Source organism: Poecilia reticulata, chromosome 6, assembly GCF_904066995.2.
Source record: "Poecilia reticulata chromosome 6, P_reticulata-male-v2, whole genome shotgun sequence".
In the NCBI taxonomy this organism is placed as follows: Eukaryota; Metazoa; Chordata; class Actinopteri; order Cyprinodontiformes; family Poeciliidae; genus Poecilia; species Poecilia reticulata.
Genome location: NC_088835.1, coordinates 31,805,102 through 31,832,709, shown reverse-complemented (window position 1 = coordinate 31,832,709; position 27,608 = coordinate 31,805,102). Strand labels below are relative to the sequence as shown.

The following is a 27,608-nucleotide window of genomic DNA, read 5'->3' as shown; positions in this document are numbered from 1 at the left end:
GGCTGAGAACCTTTTATACAAAAACACGTCCTGAAGAATCTCCGATTAAAAAAACGTTTTGAAAATAACATTTTAGCATTTCTCTTTTTCAAATGTTTTTCTTTGGTCTGATGTAATATTCTAATTTTTAAAGCCATGGTTCATTAATCATATATCAAAATGGCCGCCATTTAAAACGGTTTGAATAATGTTAATATAATGACTGACAGATCCTGTTAGCACGGTCCATCTAATATCAGAAATCATATTCTGCATAAAAACACAAAATGACTGAATATTATGACACAATAAAGATTACACTTTGTAGATATGTAGTGTTTTAGCTTTTATTCAAAATAAGAACAGGCAGTGAAAGACGCAGATTAAATTAAAACTTCAAAGGAAAGAATAAAGCAGGAAGAGATTTTATTCAACCAAATGAGAAAATTATTAAGACAAAAATGAGAAGGAAAAATACAGAAATGTCAAACTAAAAGAAATGGACAGAAAAACAAGGAAGAGCAAAATCAAAATTATTCTGGAAACTAAGACCTGATCAATATCATTATATGGATCAATATCCATAGAACATTTAGACAGGAAATCAGACGTTTGACCAGCTGACCATGAAATAAATTAGTTAAATGGAGGCAGAGGAATTAAAAAAACTATGTTGATAAAGTTTGGACCGACTTCTGGACCTGAACTGATCCAGAAGTCCAGAAGAGTTTATCAAAAGACACTTTGATAAAATGTTTTTTGGCTGTATCAAAAAAAGGCACGCCACACTTTTCAGATTATTTGAAAAAACTGTTAAAAACCATGAACTCTTTTCTGAAAGCTCCTGCCTCGCTCATCGCCTCCTGCAGGCTGATCTCCTGGCTGCCTGCCTGTCCAGAACCAGAACCAGAACCAGAGCTACAGGCTGTCTGAGCAGAAACCTGATGACCATAAAACCTGAGAGGCCTGGCAGGTTGAAACAACAGAATAAGAACAAATAAAACATTCTCTGTTTTATCTGTCAACTCTGCAGCTGTTCTGACCTGAAAGGAAGAAACAGACGGGCAACGAGCGACCGACTCGGTGGGTTCTGCTTCAGGCCCGCTGGGCCGACGGCGGCTCAACTCATCCATGAAGCTGCAACTTCTGCTGCGTCCCTGTAGTTAAAGGTCTGGCTATATATTTACATTATTGGTGATAAAGTCCCAGCTATGTGTCTGGTAACAACGTTAAGCTATATTTACATTTAGTGAATAACCTAATCTGATACAAGACGTCGGGTCCAGTAATGCCGACAAATCAGGGCAGAAAATGCCATTAAGAAGCCAAATGAGTTTTAATTACGTCTCATAACCAGACAGAGCAGATCTGTCAATCTCAGGCTAACTGGGCCAGAGGGAGCGGGGCGAAGGGGTTCAGGGGAGATGGAGGGGGAACGGAGGGGCACCGGGAGAACGAAGGGGCATTGGGGGAACGGAGGGGCAACAGGGGAACGGAGGGGAATGGAGGGGCACCGGGAGAACGGAGGGGTATGGGGGGAACGGAGGGGCACGGGGGGAACGGAGGGGTATGGGGGACACCGGGAGAACGGAGGGGCACCGGGGGAACGGAGGGGTATGGGGGACACCGGGAGAACGGAGGGGCAACAGGGGAACGGAGGGGAATGGGGGGGCACCGGGAGAACGGAGGGGTATGGGGGACACCGGGAGAACGGAGGGGCACCGGGGGAACGGTGGGGCACAGGGGGGAACGGAGGGGCACCGGGAGAACGGAGGGGCACTGGGGGAACGGTGGGGCACGGGGGGGGGGGGGGGGCACCGGGGGAACGGAGGGGCAACGGGGGAACGGAGGGGTATGGGGGGCACCGGGAGAACGGAGGGGCACTGGGGGAACGGTGGGGCACGGGGGGGGCACCAGGGGAACGGAGGGGCAACGGGGGTACGGAGGGGCACGGGGGGAACGGAGGGGCACTGGGGGAACAGGTTGGAGTTCATGGAAAACAGGAGAATGGAAATGTTTGCTTCACTGAACAAGGAGAGAGTCTGAATGAAACTCTGCTGCCCTCCAAAGGCTGCATGATGCAAAGTGGAACGAGCTGCAGGTGTGTGTGTGTGTGTGTGTGTGTGTGTGTGTGTGTGTGTGTGTGTGTGTGTGTGTGTGTGTGTGTGTGTGTGTGTGTGTGTGTGTGTGTCCTGATTGCTCACAGAAGCATGAAGCCCTTTGAAGACGGTCCAGAGGATTGGTTGGACTGCCAGAAGTTGGAGGAGGAGAATGGAGATGAGAAGCATGAAGGAGGCTGGGGACGGCGAGCGGGATGAATGGATTAACGCACCTGAATGAATCCCACACACACACACACACACACACACACACACACACACGTCAGCAGCCTGCAGGAGGAGCCCGTATCGGCTGAACCCTCTTCCCTGGCTGCGCTGCGGCGGCGAACGGACCACAGTGACATTTGGAACATGCGCTGCAGCAGCCGGAGCCTCTGCATGCAGCAGGCATCGATTTCCTTCAAATGTCAGGAATGTGAGCAGCAATAAGGCAGCTGAACGTTTCCACACCGCACTAACAGACTGGATGGTCCACAAAGAGAAAATTCACCAACTTCTGAGAGGTGAAAGGTCAGCGACCTGTTCCCCTGTCATCTGCTGGGCCAGCAGCTCCAGAACCAGAGAAACTCAGCAAGCTGATGAAGAGATGACGAACCCTGAGCATCGTCTTCATCACACTGACACTACATTCACACAGCAACAAAATGCAACTCCCATCCAATTCATTTCATGGCTGATCGGCCCAATTCTGACCTTTTGACCCGAAAAAAATCTGATCTGTGGAACTAAAATGGATCTGAGTTCTTTGAAAGCCTGCAGCCGACCCGTCGTGCTGCGATTTATTCAACATGGGCCACGTTCTGGCTAAAGCTCGGCTATTCCAGTTGCTCTCTGAAACCCGACTGTTTGTCTGCATGTTTGTTCACGGCACTAATTAAAAGCGATCGGAGTCAGAATCCTGTATGAACGGGTTCCGACCCCAAAGCCAAGATAGCCGTCCACCAGCAGCGCCGTGTTTACGGCAGTAAAGATGGCCGCCGCAGTAAAGATGGCCGCCGTCTGGGTGGATTGTAAAGTTGCTGAGAGCGACGGCATGGTCAGCAGACGGTCAGCAGGAAGCTGATGAAGCTAACAGCTAACAGCTAATAGCAGCAGCCTTTAGTGGAGCTGCAGCCTCTGACCCGGTTCTGACCCGGTTCTGGAGTCGGACCAGGAGCGGTCGGTTGGGATGTGATGCGTTCACTGACTCAAACCGCTTTCATCACTTCATTATTATTTTCAGCCATAGTTCAGATTTGCTGCTGGGTTTTAACATTCAGACGCTTTGGAAACTATCGGACCTCATTTGGTTCCAGAATCTTTATAAACATCAGCAGCGCTGCACTGAGGTGACGGCGCTCATGTAACATAAGTCACTTTATTCCCATGGTTTACAAGCAGCCATGTTTGTTTGGTTGCGCCTTCTGAACCAGTTCTTTCTTGCAAATATCCTCATTTTGTGTGTCTGCAGATGGAGACGTGCAGCTGAAATCTGCAGCTAATCAGAATTAGCCGCAGCCTCCTCTCTGCTGTTCTGGTCACTTTTGATCTGGAAAGAATGGATTAGCTTCATTCCTAAGGCGATTTCCTCACGATGAAATGCGCCATCAGCATGCACACGCGCAGGCAGCGTCGCCGCAAATTACAAGGACCGTCAGCGCTACCGGATTATTTTAGCTGAGGCGCAAATTTCCTCAAAAGAGAGAAGATCCAGTCGATTGTAACGAGGTTCTGGGATCAGCCGGAGTTCAGATGGAAACATTTCCGTCAGATAAACTGATCAGCAGGACGGAAAACCTGACAAACGTGGAAATTAGTCAGTTAAAAATCAAGACTGAACACAAAGAGAAAAACAATAATGGTTTGAATATATCGTCTGAATTAGCCTGATGTTTGGTAATGAATATTTAATGACGTCACGTTTAAATTAAAATCTCTAAAATCTCCATGAATTATCCAGGTTATGAACATGTGAAATATGACAGACACAGAGTTCACATGAGAGCTCCGGCTCTGGTCTGATGCTGCTGCCTCCAAAGGAAGGGATGTGTATGAAAACGTCTGAGCTGGTCCTCCAGTCCAAAGGCTCACTGATGTGATTTTAACTCTGCTTAATATTTCCAATCAATAACTAAATCCTAAAACTGTTGAATTATGAAGCTACGGTTTCATGAACATAACTATTATCAGCTCTCCGTTATGTTTTATTTTGGCCAGAGCGAGTCTAACCGAGCAGCACTCGGGTGACATTGGAGTTGTTTCCATGGCAACCCGTGGCGGCGTCCGTCCAGCTCCAGCCGGTGCTGGACGTTCCTCCGTCTCCACAGAAACCCGTTTCCTTCCTGTCCCACGTCTCCAGAGACGCTGCAGCCGCCTCAGAAGGGCAAACGTTAAACAACTGTCCTCTTCATGCCTCGTTATCCACACACACACACACACACACACACACACACACACACACACACACACACACACACACACACACACACACACACACACACACACACACACACACACACACACACACACACACACACACCCTCTCCATCAATCTGACCATTTAGTTTAACTGTATTTCTCACTCCATTAGTTTCTGGGACGCGGAGCAGCGCAGAGCTAAGAAAGGAGATGTGTTTGAAAAAACAGAAAGGAAGTTTGACTCCTCTGAGATAAAATGTAATTTCACAGTCAACTTGCTGTGATGTATTATTCCACAACAACGGGGCGGCGGCTGAACGGAGACCTGCTCGGCACCGAGTCCTCAGGACATCAGTGATCTCTGGAGAATGATCACCACTCCGAGTGTGGAGGGAAAAATCATTACTGGAGAAAAAATGCAACACATTAGGTCAGCGCGACAGTTTAACAAACAGAAAAATATGTTTTTTAGTTTATGAAAATATTTCCAGTGGGCGACTTCATGCTTCTTTAATGAGCTTTAAAGGCAAGAAGAAGAAGAAGAGCAGCTGCAGGTGAAGCTGAAGAAAGAAAAAGATCCATTTATCTTTGTTTTGTCTGTTTACGGTGCAGCAGCTCATCCTGATGAAAGAATAAACAGCATTTATTCCAGAACCCCCCATTACATGCCATTACCTACCAACATGCTCTGGCATTGATGGATGCCTTCTGCTTCATTAGCTGCAGTCTGCTCTGGGAATCACTTACACAATATCAAACAGCTTTGGCTAGAATCTAATGAGGCGCGCAGCAGATGGGCCCAGTTACATCATGGAGGAAACGGCCCACTTTCTGTTCCTGACGTCAGGAGTCCATCGCCGGGGGGCCCAGGGGGGCCCAGGGCCCATCAAACACTGACAGAACAACACATCAGTGGGTTTCAAATGAAAACTAAACTGTTAACGTTTAACTACCACTGTACACAGGAAAAAAGAGCAGCTTGTTTCTGCCAAAGAATCTTGAGTTTGAAAAAATTTAAATTGGAAAAACTCTGAAATTTTCTAGAGAAAAAGTTAAAAATTTGAGTTTCAAAAGTTTATATTTTTAAACCTTTGTAACTAATAAATTTCTATGTCTTTTTCTCTGAAATTTCCAAGATTAGTTTGAAAATGTCAGATTTTTTTAATAGAAATGTTTGAGCTCAGTTTTTGGTGGAAGCTTGCTCCTCTTTCTTCTCCGTCTGCAGTGCGATGATGATACTCTGCTGAATGCGACGCAGTCACAGCTTGCTGTTCTTCAGAAACTGCGACACGAGGCCCAGAACCTGCTGCGAAGCCGCCACCGCCTTATTCTGAAGGTACAGGACGCTGTTGTTGCTCGTCTCGTTCAGGAAGTAGCGGTAGTTCACCATGATGCCGCAGGAGTTCGCCACGCCCCTGGGGCTTGTGTCGGCGCGCCAGTTGATCCGCCACATGGTGGCGCCGTTCTGCAGATGGAAGTTGGCCACTGGGTTGAGGGCGAAGCCTCGGCGCTTCTCTCCGTAGAGGTACCAGGCGCAGAGGCGCATCAGGACGGGCTCCAGGGCGAGGCACAGCTTCTCGGAGCGCGTCCACTCCCCGGTGGCGATGAGCTTCCGCAGAGAGTCGACGGGCGGGGTTCCCGCGTCCAGGGCCTGCTCCACCTCACGCCACTCCTGCTCCGATAAGAGGTCGGCCCCCCGGCCCTCCTTCCTGCACTGGCTCAGCAGGCCTTGAAGCCAGGAGCAGAACCCCGGGATGGGCGACAGGCTGGAGAACTGGGCCATGTGGGGGAACTCGCTCTGAAACAAGAAGAAATTCATCTTACTTTGTAAAACCTTTTGAGATTAAAAGCATGAAACCCACTTCCCATAACCCGCTAATGTCCACTAGCGCACTAGCTTCATTTTTTCAGATAATTTCTAAAGTGCTGATTTATTTGGCTGTTCTGTAAACTTTCAGTTAAAGTTCGACACCCGTGTTGACGTTTTGGTAACCGACTGAAGTAAAACCATGCTCTTATTTTGAAGATTGATTACGCAGCAGTTCCGCTTCCTCTTCTCATGTTTCCCTTTTTTTGGCAAATACACAACAAACAAACGAATAAAACACCAACAGACAAACAACCGGGGAAGCAAATTAAACAAACTCAAAAATTCACATCCGAATCTCAGTTTCTCCACCTGTGATGCGATGCAGCAAATGTTTATTCAGTACCCAGAATGCACCACTGTAGAACCACCTGTGGTGTCATAGCCACTTAGGTGAAATCAGGAACTATGAAACTGAAACATGAGTGAAAAAAAACAAGTCACTTCCTGAAGTGCAAACCGTACAGTTAGGTGTCTACTAACAAGTTTGGTCCTGTCATGGTTGAAATTAGCATTTTAGCATTAGCTTCCACTGGTTACTATGCTGGCATAGCAGCTAGCATTAGCAGAAATAATGTTTATGATAAGTGCTTTGGGGTTAGCGCAGCTAACCTTTTAGCTAGTGGCGTCAGCCACTGATGAACCCCAAATGAATCATAATCAGCCCTTCTGGTGGATAACAGAAATATATTTGACTCCAGAATGAGAATAAAACCTAAAGGTTTCCTTCGGTCTTTGCTCTCGTGGAAACGGCTGCAGAGTTTCGTGAAGCAGCTGTCTGAGTGGATCTGTGTCTCCATCCTGTCACAGATCCACTCAGACAGGAAGCAGCAGAGACAACAGGGAGGAAGTCTGCAGAGACCTTCAGCCTTCACCGGTTTTCAGAGACGAGACGGAGGTTCAGGCTCGGTGTGAAAGCAGAACCTTGTTGCTCTGGCGGCTCGACCCCGTCGGTTCCTCCGTCTGGGACTTCATTAGGAATCATCTGAGCTGCTTCATGAGGCGGCCTGCTGATGCTGATGGCTCTCCTTCCTCTTCCATCCCTCGGCTGTCCCACCTGTCACCTGTCCCCGTCTCTAAACTGCCTCCCCTCCTGTGTGTCGTCTCATCGGCGGCGGTCACCCACCGCTCTGAGCTCCCTGCCGTCTCAACACCCTTTCATTTAGCAGAAAGAAAGCCTCTCTTCTCTTCAGACACATTTCTGTGCTTGGGCGTCTGCGTTAATAAGTGAGAGAACAATATGTCAGGCAGAAAGGCAATCGCTGTCTATGAAAGTGGAAGTGTGAGACACCGCCTGGTGGGACACTTTATTTTTCTTCTACTCTACCTTATTTCACCCACCTTTCAATTTAAAAATCAAGGCTCCTTGCTGTTCTCCCCTTTATGTTTCTTCACACCTGACTATGCTGTAGCTCTGCCTTCCTCACACTGAGCAAAAGGTAGTGGAAAAGAGAGCGATGGTATGAGTAAGAAAGCAGCGGGAAAGGCGAAAAAGGGAACGGATGACAGAGCGAGTTCTGCTTGGGGGTCCAATCTACAAAGACAAACAAGATATTTTTCCTGCACCTGAAATTGCAACTGTGACCTTTTCTATCCCACTCCATCATCTCTCCATCATTACAGGCAATGCTGTCCCTGTCGGACAGCCTGGATCTCTGCACATCATGGTTAGCGTTAGCTTCAGGAAGTCAGCTACTTCGATAGCCGACAAGCAAATCAACCAATCAGATGATGAAACTCGGTGCAATTAGCTTTCAGACGTGGTGATTTGATGAAGTTCAAAGCAAGAATCACAATGGGGGGAAAGGGATTTAACTTTGATTACATTTCCACAGTTAAATGCAAGATCTGCTGCCATTTCATACCAAACAACAGATTCCACCAACTAACGACCCATAAAATAAGGATGGAGTGGAGAAAACTGTGTCAGCATATCCCAGGCCTGTTCCGTCCGCTTTAATCCGGTCAGTCTGCCTGGAAATCCGGCTCGGCTGGTGAGGTGTGAATGCTAGTCGACCTCTGACCTCTGGTGCTCCGGACTTTGGTCTGGTTCAGTTAAAGTGAATCTGGTTTGGTTTGAATGTGAACGGCAAAAAAAATCTGCAAATGCCACATTGAGAAACTTTGGGGTCCACAGAGAATGACATGTTGGCATATCTGCTGATGAAACGATGACGCGCTAACGACGACACGCTAACAACGACGCGCCAACGACGACGCGTTAATGACGACGCGTTAAAGATGACGCGCCAACGACGACGCGTTAAAGACGACGCGTTAACGACGACGCGCTAACGACGACGCGCTAACGACGACGCGCTAACGACGACGCGCTAACGATGACGCATTAACGACGACGCATTAACGACGACACGTTAACGATGACACGTTAACGACGACGCATTAACGATGACGCGCTAATGATGACACGTTAACGATGACGCGTTAACGACGACGCGTTAACGACGACGCGCTAACGACGACGCGCCAACGACGACGCGTTAACGATGACACGTTAACGATGACACGTTAACGATGACGCGCTAACGATGACACGTTAACGATGACGCGTTAACGACGACGCGTTAACGACGACGCGCTAACGATGACACGTTAACGACGACGCATTAACGATGACGCGTTAACGACGACGCATTAACGATGACGCGTTAACGACGACGCATTAACAACGACGCGTTAACGATGACGCGTTAACGATGACGCATTAACAACGACGCGTTAACGATGACGCATTAACGATGACGCATTAACGATGACGCGTTAACGACAACGCGCTAATGACGACGCGTTAAAGACGACGCGTTAAAGACGACGCGTTAAAGACGACGCGTTAACGACGACGCGCTAACGACGACGCGCTAACGATGACACGTTAACGACGACGCATTAACGATGACGCGTTAACGACGACGCATTAACGATGACGCGTTAACGACAACGCGCTAATGACGACGCGTTAACGATGACTCATTAATGGTGACGTGTTAAAGACGACGCCTCAACAATGACCGACACGTGGGATCTGAGTCCAGACTGAGAAAATAATACATTATTTCTGTTCTAGATGTTAGATTAGGTGAATAAACACAACATTACTGTCATGTTCAGTTTGTGAAGCTTTCAGTTCAGCAGACTTCAGATAAAATGGCTGATGAGAAGGAACCTGGAGACAGCCTGCCATGTCTCTGAGGTCCCCGTCTGCAGGCTAGTTATAATAAAAAGTAAACAAAATGTTCTGCCTTGTAGATTTCCTTGTGCGGGCATCAAAAGATGCTGATAAGCGGCTTCTGTCTTCCTTCAGATTAGCTTCTGTAGCGTCAGAGTGATTAATCTGCCCGACGGAACAGCAGGAGGTCTCCGCTCCCGTAATGACAGCTGTCTGTGCCGTCAGAAAGGTCAGCGACCTCTGCAGCCGCTACCGGCCGCCTTCAAAACAGGAAAATAACTCGGAGTTTAATGGACCAATACTTTCAACAAATCTTTAAACTGAAAGCAGGTGATTCTCTGAGCATTTTCCGAGACAGAGGCTGAAAGGAGAGAGGAGCTGAAAAGCAGATTTGATGCCACCAACAGCCTGAACTGAGGCGTCTGGTTTCTGAGCAGGAAGCGGCTCTCCGTCTGCTCTGTCATACTTCCATTACGAACGCAGCCTGGAGGTAAACCGCTGGCAGCAGTCTTCTCACATGAATAAATGGACTTGAAGCAGCTTAAACCAGGTTTTGATGAGGCTGTGCTGCAAAGTGCTTCCCCCATCTGCTGGGTTGAGTGGCTCCTGATGTTGCGTTTAGGATTTTCAATCATGACACAACGAGCTGCGGCGGCCCAACATGGAGGGCTCTTGTCTGCTTATTGAGATGAATGGATTAGATTTCACCAAAGAAACAGCCTGTATGTGGAATATGTACGTTTTTACACCCAGAAACCTTTACAGCCCTGACACGATGCAGAAGTATTCATACCCCTGAAACTGGGTCAGACCAGCATGTTGGCTCAGCCCAGCAGCACCTTGACCCACCTGCAGCTCCCGGACCACGCGCTTGATGAGATAGTTGCCCAGCTCCACGCCCTGCAGGCCGGCCTGGGTGGAGGAGATGGAGTAGAAAATGGCTGAAGTGATCTTGTTTATGTCCTCCTCTGCATCAAGAGTCGCAAATTCCCGAACAATACTCTGAGGGAAGAAAAAGCACACGCCGCTGCATCTTTACTTACGGTGGTCAGCGACGCGGAGGAACGAGCTGCTCACACAAACAAACACAAAAAAACCCAAATGTAACAGAAAATCACAGCAAAAACAGCAGCAAGTATGAAAAGCTACAAACTCGCTCCACAACACAAAGTCCTCCGAACCACTAGGGGGAGACAAACCAACTGTATTTGGGTCTTCAGATTTAACTGGACGTCCAGAAGAAATGTGAGTTACACGGTTCTGGTTCTGACCTGGATGTTGTCTGTGCTGGTTCTGGTTCTGTTCTGGTTCTGGTTAGATAGAACAGCAGCAGATTTATGCAGGTGATGATGTCACCTGCTTCAGACTCCCCCTAGTGGTCAGGAGGACAACTGCTGCGTGTGTGCTTCTGGTTCTGACATGGATGTTGTCTGTTCTGGTTCTGACCTGGATGTTGTCTGTTCTGGTTCTGGTTCTGACCTGGATGTTGTCTGGTTCTGTTCTGGTTCTGGTTCTGACCTGGATGTTGTCTGGTTCTGTTCTGGTTCCGGTTCTGACCTGGATGTTGTCTGTTCTGGTTCTGTTCTGGTTCATGTTCTGACCTGGATGTTGTCTGGATGTTGTCTGTTCTGGTTCTGACCTGGATGTTGTCTGTTCTGGTTCTGGTTTTGTTCTGGTTCCGGTTCTGACCTGGATGTTGTCTGTTCTGGTTCTGACCTGGATGTTGTCTGGTTCTGGTTCTGGTTTTGTTCTGGTTCATGTTCTGACCTGGATGTTGTCTGTTCTGGTTCTAACCTGGATGTTGTCTGTTCTGGTTCTGGTTTTGTTCTGGTTCCGGTTCTGACCTGGATGTTGTCTGTTCTGGTTCTGACCTGGATGTTGTCTGGTTCTGTTCTGGCTCTGGTTCTGACCTGGATGTTGTCTGGTTCTGTTCTGGTTCCGGTTCTGACCTGGATGTTGTCTGTTCTGGTTCTGTTCTGGTTCATGTTCTGACCTGGATGTTGTCTGGATGTTGTCTGTTCTGGTTCTAACCTGGATGTTGTCTGTTCTGGTTCTGGTTTTGTTCTGGTTCCGGTTCTGACCTGGATGTTGTCTGAAATGTCCTCGGTCAGCGCCACGTGCAGCACCACCAGCGGTTCCCCCGGCATGGCGGCGTGTGTGAAGGCGTAGCAGCGCCGGTTCGGACCCACTCTGCGCTTCAGGTCGGTCCAGTTCCTGACTGGGTGAACCGCTTCGTACCTGGCAGAGAAACCCAGTCAGGTTTAGGCAGCAAACTCCTGCCTGACTATAAACTAAAACTCCTTTAACTTCAGAGGGAAACACTCGGCTGACGTCAGTCCTCTCTACTGCCAACATCTGAAGTCATTTAGTTTAAAACCCGGCTTTGCCTCAGAGTCCGGGCGTTTCCTCCCCTCGGTGCCGCGGCTCAGCTGGTAGAGCTGCTAATCTGCTAATTGCAGAGATGAAAATGCAGGAAGAGTTTAGAAAAATTCAGCCATTTAACAGTTTTCTTGGAGCAGGAACTCCAAATCTGTCCCGTGTTCAGGTGCAGCGAAGGCTTTCATTATTTCCTCAATTAGTAAGGAACCGTCTGTAGCTGCTCCCAACTGGGGCAGGTTGTGTTTCAGTGGGATTCACTCACCGACGCGGCGCTTTGGTCGATCAAATTCACCACGTTCTCATCTAAATTAGGAGCGAGAGAAATTTTCCAGCGTCCAGAGGATTACTGGTCAGAATGATTGGACATCCTGGTGCAGGTGGGCAGCGGGGCAAAACATTTTCCTATTTTTACAAATCTTTACCTAAGCAGGAGGAGCAGTGAGGACGAAGGGTCTTACTGGCTGATCTTCTGCAGGATCTCACAGGGCGACTGCCAGGTGATTCTCTCCAGCCGGAGCAGACCAACAGCAAACCACTTGGACAGCAGGCTCTTCAGAGTACCGTTCAGGTCCTGCAAGGACAGAAAACAGCTTCCAACTAAAACTCAGATCATGGCGAATGAAGCGATTCAACGTTTGTTTTATTGCTTCAATGAGCCTGACACTATTCTTAGGCTATTTTCTTCCTGGTGGTCCGGTCGACCCGGTTCTACTGGAACCAGAACATCTGCTCCACCTCCAGCTGCTGTGGTTCTCTGAGTCAAACCAACCTGTTCCCCTCCTGGCCTGTGGGGGCGCTGCACCAAGAACCACTGAAGGAAACGACACAGAAACCTCTGAAGACGCTGAGAGCAACTTCCTGTTTCACCAGATGGAAACAAGATGGAGGTGTCTTTCGCTAAAGTCTAAACCCAGACTGAGGCGGACCAGAGTTCGCTTTTTGAGCCGAACTTTCAAGGCAGATGGAGTAGAGTTGGATAAAAGCGGGCTAAGGACCAGTCCTGTCCGGTCCACTTTAACCCAACTCCAGTCTGTCTGCGTAGGAAGTCCGGTTCATTTGAGGAGGTGTGACTGTATCATCAAACCAAAAACAAGCAAACTCTGGTCCTCCAAACCTCAGTCTGGGTTTGGTGGAATCAAACTCTGGTTCGGTTTGAATGCATGTGTGCCTGGAAACCGCTCCAAAAGCAGGAAGTGGACTACAGCGCAGGGCATTCTGGGTAAATACAACCAAATCAAACATGCTAGCGCTAGCAGCAGAAATGGCTCCTGTTCTTTAGCCTAAAGAGAAATCCTCCAACTGCTAAAATCCTCCATCTTGTTTCCATCTGGTGAAGAAGGAAGTTGCTCTCAGCGTCTTCAGAGGTTTTGGTGTCGTTTCCTTCAGTGGTTCTTGGTGCAGCGCCCCCACAGGCCAGGAGGGGAACAGGCTGGTTTGACTCAGAGGAGAGAGAGAGAGAACCACAGCAGTTATAACCAAGTCTGCCAAACGATCAGTGGGAAAACATCCAAAGTGGAGTGAGCAGAGTCGGTGTGAATTCACCCTTTCAGCTCCAGGTTTTTAATTGAAGGAGCTCAAACTTAAAACTACCGTTTTATGGCACAGATTGGCTCAAAGCTTCCAGTAGGAAATGAAGTATTTCACACTCTTATCTTCCACAGGCCGCACGGTCCCCTGGCTGTCTGCACGCCGCTTGAATGTTTACACATTATGAATAGTGATTTGCTGGAGCTTGCAATGGACGTAGAAGGGGCCACTTCAATAAACACCTTGCCATTTCAAAGCAGGCATGTCCTCCAGCAAAGGTCAGACTTCATTTAAAGCAAATCTCAAACACACAAACAAGCATGCAGCACACAAGCTCTGGAACGTCCATACAGCTCCTACCGACCGTTCCATAGGACTTCCTTTAATAGCAGCTTGTCAATCACAACGGCCAACACAAAACAAACAACAGCCGTGGCAGAAAAGCTCCGTGAGCATCCTTCAAATCCAAACCTGACCAAATTGGAAATTCCTCTCCACATACATGCATAAATGCATCAGGCTGTGCATCATTCAGCTCCACAGCACACAGCTTCAGGAAATAACTTTCAGTTGAGCAAAACTTTCATTCCTGCTTATGTGATGCAGCCTGTGTGTGTGTGTGTGTGTGTGTGTGTGTGTGTGTGTGTGTGTGTGTGTGTGTGTGTGTGTTCGTAAAGCTGCCTGAGGTGAAGTAATGCATTTTGCTCGATAATCCGGGTGAGCCATTTTTGTTGAGAAGGCAGCAGCTCTATAGCAGCAGAGCCGCCGCCGCCTTGGGAAGCAAACTTTTAACCACACAATAGGGAGGTCAAACTGAGATATGTATTTCATTGACCCTGCAGAAGATGAAGTCTTTAGAAATGGAGGGATCAAAGCCTCAGGCTGGAAAGAGACCGGCTGACAGAGGAGAGGGCTAAAGAAGGAAATCCTCTGTTCTGTTGGAGGGAAAACGAAGCACACCGTATCAACACCTGGACAGTGGTGACCCGCCGATACGCTCCGGTGTGATGAAACAGTGCTTGATACTGCAGGACCGTGAACATGAGGGAATATTTAATCAGAAAAGACCAAAGAGCTGCCAAACGACACCAGAGACAAAACTGTACGCCTAACTATTGAAGTTATTTTAAAAAAAATGGAAGAAACTCAAGATGGTTGTCAGTCTCCCTCAAACCGGGACGGCATGGAAGAGCCGACCTGATGGAGCATCACTGATCATGAGAAAGGTCAGGGGTCAGAACTACCTGGGAGGTTACCGTAGTAACAGACAACGCCATCATCGATTAACATCCTGCACTTCAACATTTTCAATTCAAAAACCATTTTGTTGCTAAATTGTTAAATAAATAGTCATAGAAGCTGAACAACAAAGACATTTATAGATTTTAATCTGTTGTTCAGGATCTTCAACCTTCAGGTTGGAGAAAAGTGTTTTTCCATACATTCATCTCTACAGAGTTTCCATGGAGCTTCTCTAGAAATCCGGACGCTGACATTAGCATTAGCTGCTACATGTTTAGCATTGAGATGCTAGTTTAGCCTTGAATAGCTTCGCTGATAGGCTAACTCCTTTTAGTCTTTTCCAGCTTCCAACCAGATCGTTTGAAGCAGAAATTAAACCCCAGTGGGACCAGAGAAGCCGCTTCCATCGCCGTGCGTCACATTTACAGCTGTACCAGAAACACGGTATGACGGTTCGGTTCGAGACGATGACCCCAAACACCCAGGGTGTCACCAAGCAGGGACGCCATCAGAAGCATTTCAAGACGAACATAAAAAATCTATGGAGGGAGCTGAAACTCCCTGGAACCTGAAAGATCTGCAGAAGATCAGTATGGACCCGTATGGACCAGAACCTCTGCTGCAGGAAACCTGATCCAGAACTACAGGAAACAAAGGTTTCTGGGTCAAATACTAAAGAGGAACTAAACTGCTAATAAACTGCCTAAACAGGTAATTTATGACACTATATTTATGTTTTTGTGCAAATGTTAACATTTGCATTCATTAACATTTGGACAAGCATGTAGCGACAGTGGAGAGGAAAAACCTTTCCGTTCACAGGAAGAAACGTCCAGCAGAACCGGACCCTGTGAAGCCGTCTGAAATGACTGGAGGTTTGAGAAGACAGAGCAGAGACACAAAAACATTGCATGAAACTGGATAAAATCTTTAATTATTTGTCTGACGCTGCTGAGACACAGAGCTGCGGTAACCGCGCCCCCGTCGCCATGGTGACGGTGAAACTCAAATGTATGTTATTCAGGTAAATTCATACTAGACGGAGGCGATTACTTTTTCCACACAGGTCCAGATTGGTTTGGACAGATTTTTATTCTCTTAATAAAAGGAAACCATCATTTAAAAACTGACTTCTGTATTTATTCAAGTCATTTCAAGCTTTATCTAAGAACCTGAAACATTTAAAAGGTGACAGAAAAAGAGAAATACTTCTTTTTTTTACAGCCCTGTAAAGGTCAGAGTTCATATTAAAATCTGGTCATGTGTGGCAGGTCTTTCAGAGCCCTGTAAGGGACTGCTGTGGGATTTCCTGGACAGACTGTTCAGTCCAAACAGAACCTCACTGAGACCTGAATGGGAGCAGACCTTTACCCCAGTGGGCCTCATGCCACCTGTCAGCTGGGCTGGGAGAAAATAGCCCCACACAGACCGTCGGTGTAACCCTGAGGAGCCGTCTCCCCCCAACGTCAGCAGTCAGAAATAGATCATCAAGAATAAATCCCTGGATCAAGGTGACTAATCTACAGAAAACTCCAAAGTACATTTATTACAAGAAGCAAAGATTGATGCAGATGCAGAGCTGCATAATCCAGCCTTGCTTCCTCCGTCTTTGATGGTGTTTTAGCTCCACTGTGACAATCATCACACTTTGATTTCCTGCAGTCAGTAAACACATCATCATTCTGGTACCAGAAGCTTCACATCTAAAAATGACCTTTCCTCGTTTTTAGCTCAATCAATCATGGAGCAGCAGAAAGCAGAGGCTGATCGGCTCCAGCGTGACCCGGGAGGCATCGGAGTGCAGGCAGCCGGGACCTTTAAGGCTGTAAAGCTCTCCGTGTGGCTGGGCTGCAGAGACTGAATGCTTCTGAACAGCAGGGAGACATTAACACTGAGCTGGACTGGCTAAAGCTCAGCGCGTGATGATGACGCATCGATGAGAGGTCAACACCTTCACAAGGTGTTTGTCACAGCAAAATGGTTTCATTCACAAAGAGGACAAACATGTTTCACTCCATCATACATTAAAACACAAAACCAGGAAATGTCAGGACTGACAGATGTTTAGTTTTACAGTCAGAGTTCAAGCAGCAAAGTCTCAGTTTCACCACCTTAAAAGCTTTGATGAAAAGATGGATGTCAGCGGCAGTACCAGAACAACAGTGTTTTCACAACTGATAGTCCAGTAGCCTCTGTGTGCCTGGGGAACCAAGACATTTAACATCTGCTGCATCTCCAGCTGCTGTGGTTCTTTCTTTCTGCTCTGAGTCAGACCAGAGCAGAGGCTGAACTACCTGTTCCCCTCCTGGCCTGTGGGGGCGCTGCACCAAGAACCACTGAAGGAAACGACACAAAATCTAGCTACATTTCCACTGACCATAGAATAGCAAAACTGGAATTATGAAAATAAATGTTCATAATGGAAACATGCCCATTTAAAAAAGCTAATGTTTTTTAATGAAAAAAACGTTTTGCTCTAGCGTGAGGTAATTTTACGTCATATTGAAATTTGTTTTTCACTAAACTTCCATGGAAACTCTTTTTTACACATTGGGTCAGTTTGTATTCAGCAGCAATGAGCTCCTTGAACAGTCAGCATTTATCACTGAGATGCTGTTTTAGCATTAGCTGAAAGGCTAACTCATTTAGCACAACATAAATTAACCCCTCGTGGGCAGACTGAAGCAGCTTCCAGTTAGCAGATGTTAGCATATGTTGCTTGTGTATCAGATTTAAAGGTGTACTAGAAACAAGCAAATATAATGGTTCTGGACAGAAACTTTGAAAACAATGAAAACAATTATTGCGTTAAAATTTTTAACACTTTGAAATCTTTGTAATTAATTAATTGGAAGTCTCTGCCCTACTGTTAACTTTTTTAAATTTCAATGGAAATAAGCTTGGGAGGCTTATTTTTCTCCGTCTTGTGCTGCTGTTGGGAGATACAAAACGTCTCCAAACATCTCATATATTTATTTGACAGCTGCCTTTTGGATTTACTCGGGTTATTTTTGTGTGACATAAAGATTTTGATAATCTGAAACTTTTAAACATGTCAAAAAAGGAGGAAAAACCTTTTTTCCCCACTGCACATGTTCAGATATGAACTTTTATGTCTCCAGTTATAATTTTACCTTAGACAGTGTAACTTAAATGTTTTTCTATAAACGCTATGAAATATTAGTGGTAGTTTCGGGTTAACAGCTGAGTTTATTTGTATTTCTAAGTCACTCAGCGCATTCAGTAAATGCCAGCGAGCCTACTCTGCAGAGTCAAAGTGAAAACTGTAATTACATTAAACTGAAGAATCCAGAATATGAGAGCAGCTTTTCTAGGAAAAAGGGAGAGCTGCCAAAAAAGGGAAAATTAAGAGAGAAACCCCACTGGAGTCATGTCTCCGACTGCGGCAGAAATGTATTTTTTGTTCTTTCAATACCTTTTCTTTGAATCCACTCTGCCTTCAAAAGGTTCATTCAAAATACTCATTACAGGCCTGATTTATATTCAGCTCTTTCAATTTGTACAAGCAGCAGAGTAGCTCTTGCCTCCTCATGTGCTGAATCTAATATTGTTAAAGGATCGCTTTCCTTTGTGGCTCCTGCAGCACAGGAAAGAGGCTCTGATTGGTACCCAAATGTAATCTGTTCAGCTAGCCCAGCCCATATATATATATATATATATATATATATATATAAAATCAGAGGTTGACTGATTTTTTTGTTCTTTTGTTTAAAAAGTAAGGTTCCACTCTCCGCTGTTTGATCAGATAAAAGTCTGAAGGCCTCTCCAGCCAAAATCCCGCCTCTGTCTGCACCTATTCATCCCCAGAATGACACACGGTGGTGGTGGCGGCATCATGCTGTGGGGTAGCAGGTCAGAGTTGATGGGAGGATGGAAGGATGCACATCCAGGACAATCCTGAAAGAAAAACTGTTATGTACTGAAAAAAACCCTGAGACTGTTGTGGAGCTTCACCTTCCAGCAGGAAGGTGAATATAAGCCAAAGATATTATGGGATGGTTTAGATCAAAGCCGATTCATGTGTTTGAATGACCTAGCCAAAGTCCAGATTTAAATTATTTAAAAACTATTTTGCAAATAGACCATAACATAGTTCTACAAAGTAATATGCTAGAGGGGATGAGGGCATGTGCATGCCACACTTTTCAGATTCTTATTTGTTTAAAAAAAAGTCATAATTCTGCTTTATTTTGTCATGATCTGTCGCTTCAAACCAAAATAAAAAGAACTGAAGAAATACCGACACTAAATGTGTGTCTGAACTGAATCATGGAGAAGTCTGGAGGTGAAGGGTTTCTGAGAAGTCCAACTGGGGCAAAGGTCACGGCAAATGAGAACCACGTGACTCATGTAACCACGGGTAACACAAGCCACTCCATTCCAGTCATTTCATATTTCTGCTTCACAGCCAAGTGAATAAACGCGCATGCTGGAGTTTGAGCCATCCGGGCACCCGTACAGAAAGTAAACAAAGACCCTACCCTGATGTGTGGGTTTTCGCTTGCTTTGGACGCGAGTATTTCCAGCAGATCCGCTCGGAGGTCCACCAGGAACTTCACCCCGCCTTCGACCCGGCTCACATGGCTGAACAGCTGCTTGTAGCGCGGCGTCAGGCTGTACCGGAGCCTGTCCTCCGCCTGCAATATGGTCGCCTGGTCCCGCCGCTGAGCGTCCAGCAGCTTCGTAGCGAGCTCCGACACCGTTTTATGGTCCACTCCGCACTCCTGGGACAGCTTGGACAGAAAATCGACTTTGTCCTCCTTTTCCAGACCTCTGTAGTAGTTCATGAACTCCAAGCTGGTGGATTCGGGCGGAGGTGGAGATTTATCTCTGGTTTCATATGAAGGTAAAGGTGCGACGACCCTCGCCAGGATCTCCTCCATAGCCGAGACCCCGGTTCGACTCGGAGCGGAGTACCAGCGCCGGCTGCCGCCGCCTGAGGCCTCTGGAAGAGCCTTAGACACGGCTCGGTGTCTCCAGAACCGCACTCTGCTCAGGACAGCCCGAGTCAGCGGGTTAGATATCATCGTCCCCGCACAGCTGTCCGTCAACTCCCCAGCAACAAACACTGGGAAGGATTGTTTCCGGGTCTCTTAAAGAGACAGCGCTCATTTTATCCCAACAAGACGACAACCTGTAGCTGTACTCTGGTTATTTTGCTTAGCAAAATTTCAACACTGTCGGAACTTTTATGTGAACATAATCTCGAAGCTGCTGTTACTCCTGAATGTCATCTTTGTAAGTCAGTTACTATTTATATTATATCCTATTCGCAGTGAATTTAGCAGTTTCTAACACATTTTTGAGAAGTATTCTTAATAAAAAATAAAGTCTTCATAATGAAATAAGAACCAGTTTCTTTATTCCCAGAAGAAAAGCTATGATTTGCTAAAAGACAGCACCATTTAACCTAACGCTGATGTTTTTGGACTGTGAAAGAAAGCCATGTACCAGGGAGAACCCTCACTGCACAGGAAAAACACACAAACTCCATGCAGAAAAACCCCAGGTTGGGATTTGAACCCAGGACCTTCCTGCTGTGAGGCATCAGTTACCAATATTTCCACCGTGAAAAAGATTTTTTTCCCATTTTATTTGTAGGTCAAAATCAAAAGTCTGAGAGAAAAAAAAATCATAAGAATTGTTCCTTTACTTTTTGTTAGTGGAAAAACATCATAATTAGCAGAAACAGTGTCTTTGAAACATCCAACTGTGTGTAAATAATCTATGTAAAGTGTTTCACTAAGTGATGAAGCTTCTGAAAAACACTTTCAAATGTCTCCTTTGATAAAGAGGCTTGGAGCATCTTCCAGGTTAAATAAATAATTTAATTTAAAGCAAGTGGCTTGTGAGGAGGAAGCCAATAGATCGCTGAAAAAGCCAGCGATCAGGCCCGAAACCTGGGAGTAGTGATGACCTCTGAGTAGTGATACCTTCAGAGCCACATTAAGACAGTCACAAAGTCGGCCTTCTATCACCTGAAGAACATCTCCAGGGTTAGAGGACTGATGTCTCAGCGCGATCTAGAGAAGCTCATCCATGCGTTTATCTTTAGCCGCATTGATTCCTGCAACAGCGTCTTCACAGGTCTGACTAATAAATCAATCAAACAGCTGCAGCCGATCCAGAAGCTGCTGCTGCTGCTGTTCTGACTAAAACCAGGAAGATAGAGACATAACACCAGGTTTAAAGTCCCTCCTCTGGCTCCCTGTAGCTCAGAGAATAGACTTTAAAATACTGATGTTAGTTTATAAATCACTGAACGGTTTAGCACCACAATACCTTAAAGATCTGTTATTACTGTACCAACCGTCTGGACCCCTCAGATCTTCTGGTTCTGCTCTGCATCCAGAACCAGAACCAGACGAGGAGAAGCAGCATTCAGCTTCTATGCACCACAGATTTGGAACAAACTTCCAGAAAACTGTAAAACAGCTGAAACACTGAGAGCCTTTAAATCTCAACTTAAAACCAGCTGGTTAGAGTTGATTATGGCTAAATTAGGGTTAGAGTGCGGCTTTGATGTCTTCCATGTTTTTATGTCTTTAATGTTTTTAATTTCTTCTTCTTTCTTTTCGACGTTTTAATGATGTAATGTTTTTTGTTTTTTTGTTTTTATTTTTATCTTGTTTTTTTTTTATTTTTTTTAAATCTCTCTCTTTCTCACTGATTATTTCTGTTTTTATTTTAATTATGTAAAGCACTTTGAAATGCCTTGCTGCTGAAATGTGCTATACAAATAAAATTTGATTGATTGATTGATTGAAATACATTCCATTACAAATCAAAACTATTTCAAGTCTTCAGCAGAAATGTGAACAAAAAACTTTCAGTTCCCGCCCCTTCCGGTTCTCACCTTGAGCCCTCTAGCTCCCCCCAGTGTTCACATGCAGGAATGGCAGTTGACCGCCACTCAAACGGGCCAATCAGAGTTCAGCTGGGACAGCCGCCTGCTTGGTTAACCGTCAGAGGAAACGCTCATTTAAAGTTCGTGTTTTACGCGGAAAATAGCCTAAATTACCCAATTTTTGTCAATCTTCCAAACGGTAAGTGAGTTAACTGTGAATTTATTTCTGGTTGGAAGTAAAATACATTTGTGGTAATTAGTTTTAGTTAATCAGTCAATGTTTGTTTTAAGTGGCTACATCTTGGAAGCTAATTGTCAAATTTAGCTAATATGGATATTTAATCTGCTTATTTTGGGTGTGTGTTTAAACATTCTTGTAAATTTAGATGTATTTTTGTTACAAAGCTAATCTGTAAATGCTCTCCGTCAGACTCTGTGGTAAAATGGGAAGAGAAAGTGACGCTAAAGGAGATGCAAAGTTGAAGCAGAAGAAGCTGAAACGGTTGAGTGACCGGGAGAATGCCGGTTCCGGTGGAGATCCGATGAAGAAAAGGTGTGTGTGTGTTCACCTTAAAAACGTTTTCACAATTATTTAACTCAAACTGATTTCGCTCGGGATTTATTTAGGTTAAAAATGATTGTTGCAGCGTTTTAAAATCCTAAATTCTGATGTAATTTTTGCCCAGAGTTTACGTACAAATGACCAAAAGCTCTAGAGGAAAACAGAGTATACCCAACAAAACTTATACAGTGTCTAAAATTACATGTGTACATAAGAATAGAAAGAGTTAAATATTTTATTTCAGTGGCAGATGTCCAGTCATCTGTCATCCTGATTGCCCTTCTGACCCAGACTGACCCGGTGGAGGCTCGAACCTCTGCATTTTATTATCAAGACGGTGAATTTGATTTTTTAAAAATTATTTCTAAATCATAATCATCAAAATGCAAAATTTGTCACTAATTTTCTTTCTGAAATTAGTGACAAAAATATTTTGTGTATATATATATATAAATCAGCACAGAAACTCCAAAACACACAAAGAAGCAATATATATATATATATATATATATATATATATATCCATCCATCCATCCATCCATCCATTTTAAACCCTTGTCCAGGGGTGAAAGTAGTTTTAAATTCTTGGGGGTACTATGACAAAAAACAAACAAAAAACTATATATATATATATATATATATATATATATTGCTTCTTTGTGTGTTTTGGAGTTTCTGTGCTGATTTTTTTTGCGAAGCGATAAAAGCTGGTATCTCTTGAACTGCTACAAAATAAAGCTGTATTTCCTCCTTCAGCCCACTGGCTGCAATGTTGACACCTTGAGATGCCATGAGACCTAAATCCTGAACATCATGGCATGGAGAGCATCCCAGTTTTCCATGTCTGGTTTATAACCATTCATTTTATCTTTTAAACTGGTTCTACTGGTCCTGTGTCCAGACAGAGGGATAATCAGTAGCCCAGCATCATGACCTGTTTGTTCTGAAGATCCTGCAGCTTCTCTTCCTAACATGGCGCCTCCTCACCCTGACTCTCATACTGACAGGAGGAATCACAGAGCTCTGTTAGGTTAAAGCTCATCTTCTGAAGTTGGGATGTTTTTCCTCCAACAGGTTCCAGAGGAATCACCTCAAACCAGATGTTGGATTTTATCTCACTGTCATTTGTTAGAGCCTCATTTTCAACAGTGGAGCTATAAAGGTTGAACAAGGTTATCATTTTGGAGAAAATCTCATCAACATCAATATTTCCACTAAATAAGAGGCAAAAAACAAAAAGACTCTGAGCTCAACAGCACCAAACTATATTAGACAATTAATTTAATTTTACATAATTATCACATTTGTTTGTTAAATACTTAATGAAACATATTTACCGTGTTTGATGTTTGTTGTACATGACATATACTCACAAAGATCGAGGTAATTAGTCCAAGTTTGTCGTTTATTGAACGTTCAGAAACTACAGCGGCTGTGATGTGACACAGCAAAGAAACAACCTGAACAGGTGATCAGCTCTAAACCACTCCTACCTTTTTACTCTCTGCCATTTAAACACACCCGTTGCCATGGCAACCTGCTGCGCTCCACAAGCCGACCAGAGATTACGTTAAAAACATTCAGTCCGTTACGATATCAGGTTTTCAGGCTTCATATTTATTTTGCATCATTAATAATCCTCTCATGAACACAGAGATGGTTGATTGGTTCATTTTAATCTCCTGATCTGCTGTTATTTTGGTGATGGAACCGAAACGCACAGAATTGCGCAACACCTTGTAGAAACAATAATCACTGAGATTATTATTGTTGTTGTTGGGTCATTAATTTGAACACGTTTTGTTGTCCTTTAATAAAGTTACGAACGTTTTAAGCGAGCCAGAGGAGGACCTGCTGCTCTCAGCCTCCTGGCTGCGTTCAGTTTAATATCGAGATCGACTCAAAACCTTCCGCGATCCACGTGTTGCACCGCTGCTCTAGTAAAGCACAAACAGTTCAGAAACAATATGAAATGAGAAAAAAGGTATTTATTAACTGATTAAGTCTGTTTTAGATTGTTCTTGAAAAACGAATCAGTCACGGCTGATTAGTGGGTGAACTCACAGCTGCACAGTGAATCCGTTCATGTTTTACAGCAGACAGCCGCTCCCCTCTTGCAGGTACTGCGCACCCCTACTAAATCTTTTAGGGGTACGCAGTACCCTGCCGTACCCCCTTACTTTCACCCCTGCCCTTGTCCCTCAGTGGGGTCAGGAGCTGCTGGTGCCTCTCCAGCTAACGTTCCGGACGAGAGGCGGGGTCACCTGGGCAGGTCACCTGGACAGGTCACCAGTCTGTCGCAGGGCAACACAGAGACACACAGGACAAACAACCATGCACACACACACTCACACCTAGGGACAATTTGGAAAGGCCAATTAACCTGACAGTCATGTTTATGGACTGTGGGAGGAAACCGGAGTACCCGGAGAAAACCCACCATGCACAGGGAGAACATGGAGACTCCATGCAGAAAGACCGGGAATCGAACCCTGAACCTTCTTGCTGCAAGGCAACAGCTCTACCCACTGCCCCACTGTGCATATATATATATTCAAATTATTTCAGATTTATGTTACAATAATAAACTTTTTTATTAGATTTGAGGTTTTAGAAACTAAACATCAGATTAACATTTTTTGCAGATAAAATGCCTAAAATGATTCTTAAGTGTTCTGTCTTTATGTTTCTGTACAAATTGACATTTTTGTGTAAATTAGTTTAATTCTGCAATATTTAGCCTTAAACCTTCTCAGTGCTGCCCTCTTTGGGTTGAGTAGTGGCTACTGCAGTTGAATGTTGCTGTTTGTTCCAGCGGTGCAGCTCTGTTGACGTCTCTGTCGTGCAAAATAATTTCCTCAGTTTAGCTAAAAAGATTTTTTGTTTTTGGTTTTCCAAAAAGAGTTAATGTGCCAGCGGGAGATGGAGACATTTGCTGAATAAGTTCTGGTGTTGGAAACTCTCCCTGCCTTACCAGAGACACCAAACTCTGGGAAGAGACTCTCATATTTCTGAGATGAGTTCATGCTAGCTTCCAGGCTCTACTTCCTGTTTATTACAGCCATGCGCAGCGTTGATGACATTACGCTCTGCGTGTCTTGGTGGATTCTTCCAAACCAGCAGACATTGTGATATTTTAAAAGTTTGCTTAAGATTTACATAACAACTGGATGAAAACAGCTGCTGGTAGCAACATAAAGGACGTCTTGCCTGTGCTGAATCATCAGTCCGCCATTAGAGACTGGAACCATTATCTGACCAGTGAGCTCGTCCAACGTCTGCAGCTCGTCCAACATCTGCAGCTCGTTCAACGTCTGCAGCTCGTTCAACATCTGCAGCTCGTTCAACGTCTGCAGCTCGTTCAACATCTGCAGCTCGTTCAACGTCTGCAGCTCGTCCAACGTCTGCAGCTCGTCCAACGTCTGCAGCTCGTCCAACGTCTGCAGCTCGTTCAACATCTGCAGCTCGTCCAACATCTGCAGCTCGTCCAACGTCTGCAGCTCGTCCAACGTCTGCAGCTCGTCCAACGTCTGCAGCTCGTTCAACGTCTGCAGCTCGTTCAACGTCTGCAGCTCGTTCAACGTCTGCAGCTCGTTCAACGTCTGCAGCTCGTCCAACGTCTGCAGCTCGTCCAACGTCTGCAGCTCGTTCAACATCTGCAGCTCGTCCAACGTCTGCAGCTCATTCAACATCTGCAGCTCGTTCAACATCTGCAGCTCGTTCAACATCTGCAGCTCATTCAACATCTGCAGCTCGTTCAACATCTGCAGCTCGTTCAACATCTGCAGCTCGTTCAACGTCTGCAGCTCGTTCAACGTCTGCAGCTCGTTCAACGTCTGCAGCTCGTTCAACGTCTGCAGCTCGTCCAACGTCTGCAGCTCGTCCAACGTCTGCAGCTCGTCCAACGTCTGCAGCTCGTCCAACGTCTGCAGCTCGTCCAACGTCTGCAGCTCGTCCAACGTCTGCAGCTCGTCCAACGTCTGCAGCTCCAACATCTGCAGCTTCACCCGGCTCACATCAACGCTCAGCTCAGCCTTTCATGTTGCTCAGATGGAGAGACAAATTAACTCTGGCGCCTCGGTACTTCAGCCGCTGATAAATAAGATCATTTATATGACTTTGTGTGTGTGTGTGTGTGTGTGTGTGTGTGTGTGTGTGTGTGAGAGAGACTAAATGAAAGGCACAAAGTGTAAGAGAGAGAATGTGTCAGGAGGGCCGGTGGCATTCATTACACATCGTACAGTGAACGCTCCATCTTCATATGAATAAATTAATTTACTTGATATCAGACGCGTTTATTAGCATGCATATGTGAGCAGAGAGATGAGAGCGGAGCGATCCGTCATTGGCTCGTGTAATTGATGAGAGCGAAGGGATGAACAGACACCTGTAAGCGCGGCTGGCCCCGGGAGTGGCAGGCTGTTTGACGGCTTGCTTCTTGTTGTTTCACGCCTCTCTGAGCTTAGCTGAAAAAAAAACACAGAATAAGAATTATGTATCCAGCTGGGAGTGAGTGCAGCTCCTGTCAGATCGATCTGCGTGGAAACGGCGTTAATCCGCTGAGACCCTGCTAGTTAACGTGGCACATTTCCCAAAACCGCCTGACTAAAACAGAGACGGCAGTCGGGTATCGACTAAAAACTATTTTCAACCTTTTATTTGCAGCTCAAAATCCTTTGATTTATGCAGCAAAAAACCAAAATAGGTCGACCTGAAGCTCCTTGGCTGGTCTGGATCAATCTAGAGGGTAAAACACACCAGAACTGAACCGAAGACTGATTCAGAGAATCATCAGGTTCTGACCGTCACTGACCAGGTCCAAACCCAGAAGCTCCAGGTAGCTGAGGCTCCGTTAGCGCATCAACTGCAAAAGAATTTCCTTTTTTCAGGAATTATGATTTTTTTTTTGTGTTGTTCATGCTGCTCATTAAATGCGACTGCAGTTGGTTGAACGGTTTACGACCCCAAAGTGACCCGCAGAAGAAGAACGCAGCCGTCAGCCAGCAGCGCTCTGCTCACGATGTTCAAACTAAACACTCCCACCAGAGAACGTCTGCATTTTCCAGGTGGCTTAAATGTCTCCAGAGCTGCTTGTTTGGTAACAAACTGCAGCTGCAATGAGAGGGAGACCGTAGAGGAAGTGCTCCTCCTTCAAAATAAAAGCAGCATATTTGGATGGTCAACAGAACAGACATGGTTGGTTTGCAGTTTTGACCAGGACACCCTGAGGTCCAGCCTGAAGCGGTCAGAATCCCCAGGTCCAGTTTAGATGCGATCTGAATAAACGACATAAAAGCTTAGATTGTTTCTGCTCTATTACTCTAAACATTGTTTAAAAGAAACAGTTTTTATCTTTTCTCACTTTCTTCTTTTATCTCAACTTTCTGTTCAACAATCCAAGGTCATCAAAGTCCAAAGAGAAGAACAATGACGGGTCTCCTGAGCAGGTAAACCCTCCTGTCTGTGGGCCAGCAGCAGCA

The 27,608-nt window shown here is 45.5% G+C and overlaps 2 protein-coding genes across 2 annotated transcripts in view; one reads left to right on the top strand and one right to left on the bottom strand.

Annotated features, from left to right (window-relative positions):
• Positions 1-388: 388 nt before the first annotated feature.
• mlycd (malonyl-CoA decarboxylase) lies at positions 389-19,789 on the bottom strand. The gene is made up of 5 exons (XM_008436466.3): positions 19,201-19,789; positions 12,388-12,500; positions 11,632-11,788; positions 10,400-10,552; positions 389-6,294 (listed from the first exon to the last, which is right to left on the bottom strand). Exons 1-5 carry the CDS (start codon positions 19,744-19,746, stop codon positions 5,755-5,757), a joined length of 1,509 nt encoding a protein of 502 aa, XP_008434688.2. The 5' UTR covers positions 19,747-19,789; the 3' UTR covers positions 389-5,754.
• A 1,817-nt stretch (positions 19,790-21,606) lies between these two features.
• Positions 21,607-27,608, top strand: part of LOC103481169 (DNA topoisomerase I, mitochondrial) — a 25,354-nt gene continuing 19,352 nt past the window's right edge. The window contains exons 1-3 of the mRNA XM_008436468.3: positions 21,607-21,765; positions 21,997-22,119; positions 27,530-27,575. Of these exons, the coding sequence (XP_008434690.2) occupies positions 22,010-22,119; positions 27,530-27,575 (156 nt within the window). The 5' untranslated portion in view covers positions 21,607-21,765; positions 21,997-22,009. The remainder of the gene's footprint in view (positions 21,766-21,996; positions 22,120-27,529; positions 27,576-27,608) is intronic.

What these genes read in the sequence shown, in the direction of transcription:
- mlycd (XM_008436466.3), bottom strand. Translation starts at nt 19,746, where the DNA reads ATGATATCTAACCCGCTGACTCGGGCTGTCCTGAGCAGAGTGCGGTTC. An exon ending in GCGAAAACCCACACATCAGG is followed by an intron (nt 12,501 to 19,200) that starts GTAGGGTCTTTG and finishes CTGTCCTTGCAG; the next exon opens with GACCTGAACGGTACTCTGAA. An exon ending in ATCCTGCAGAAGATCAGCCA is followed by an intron (nt 11,789 to 12,387) that starts GTAAGACCCTTC and finishes TTTCTCTGCCAG; the next exon opens with GTACGAAGCGGTTCACCCAG.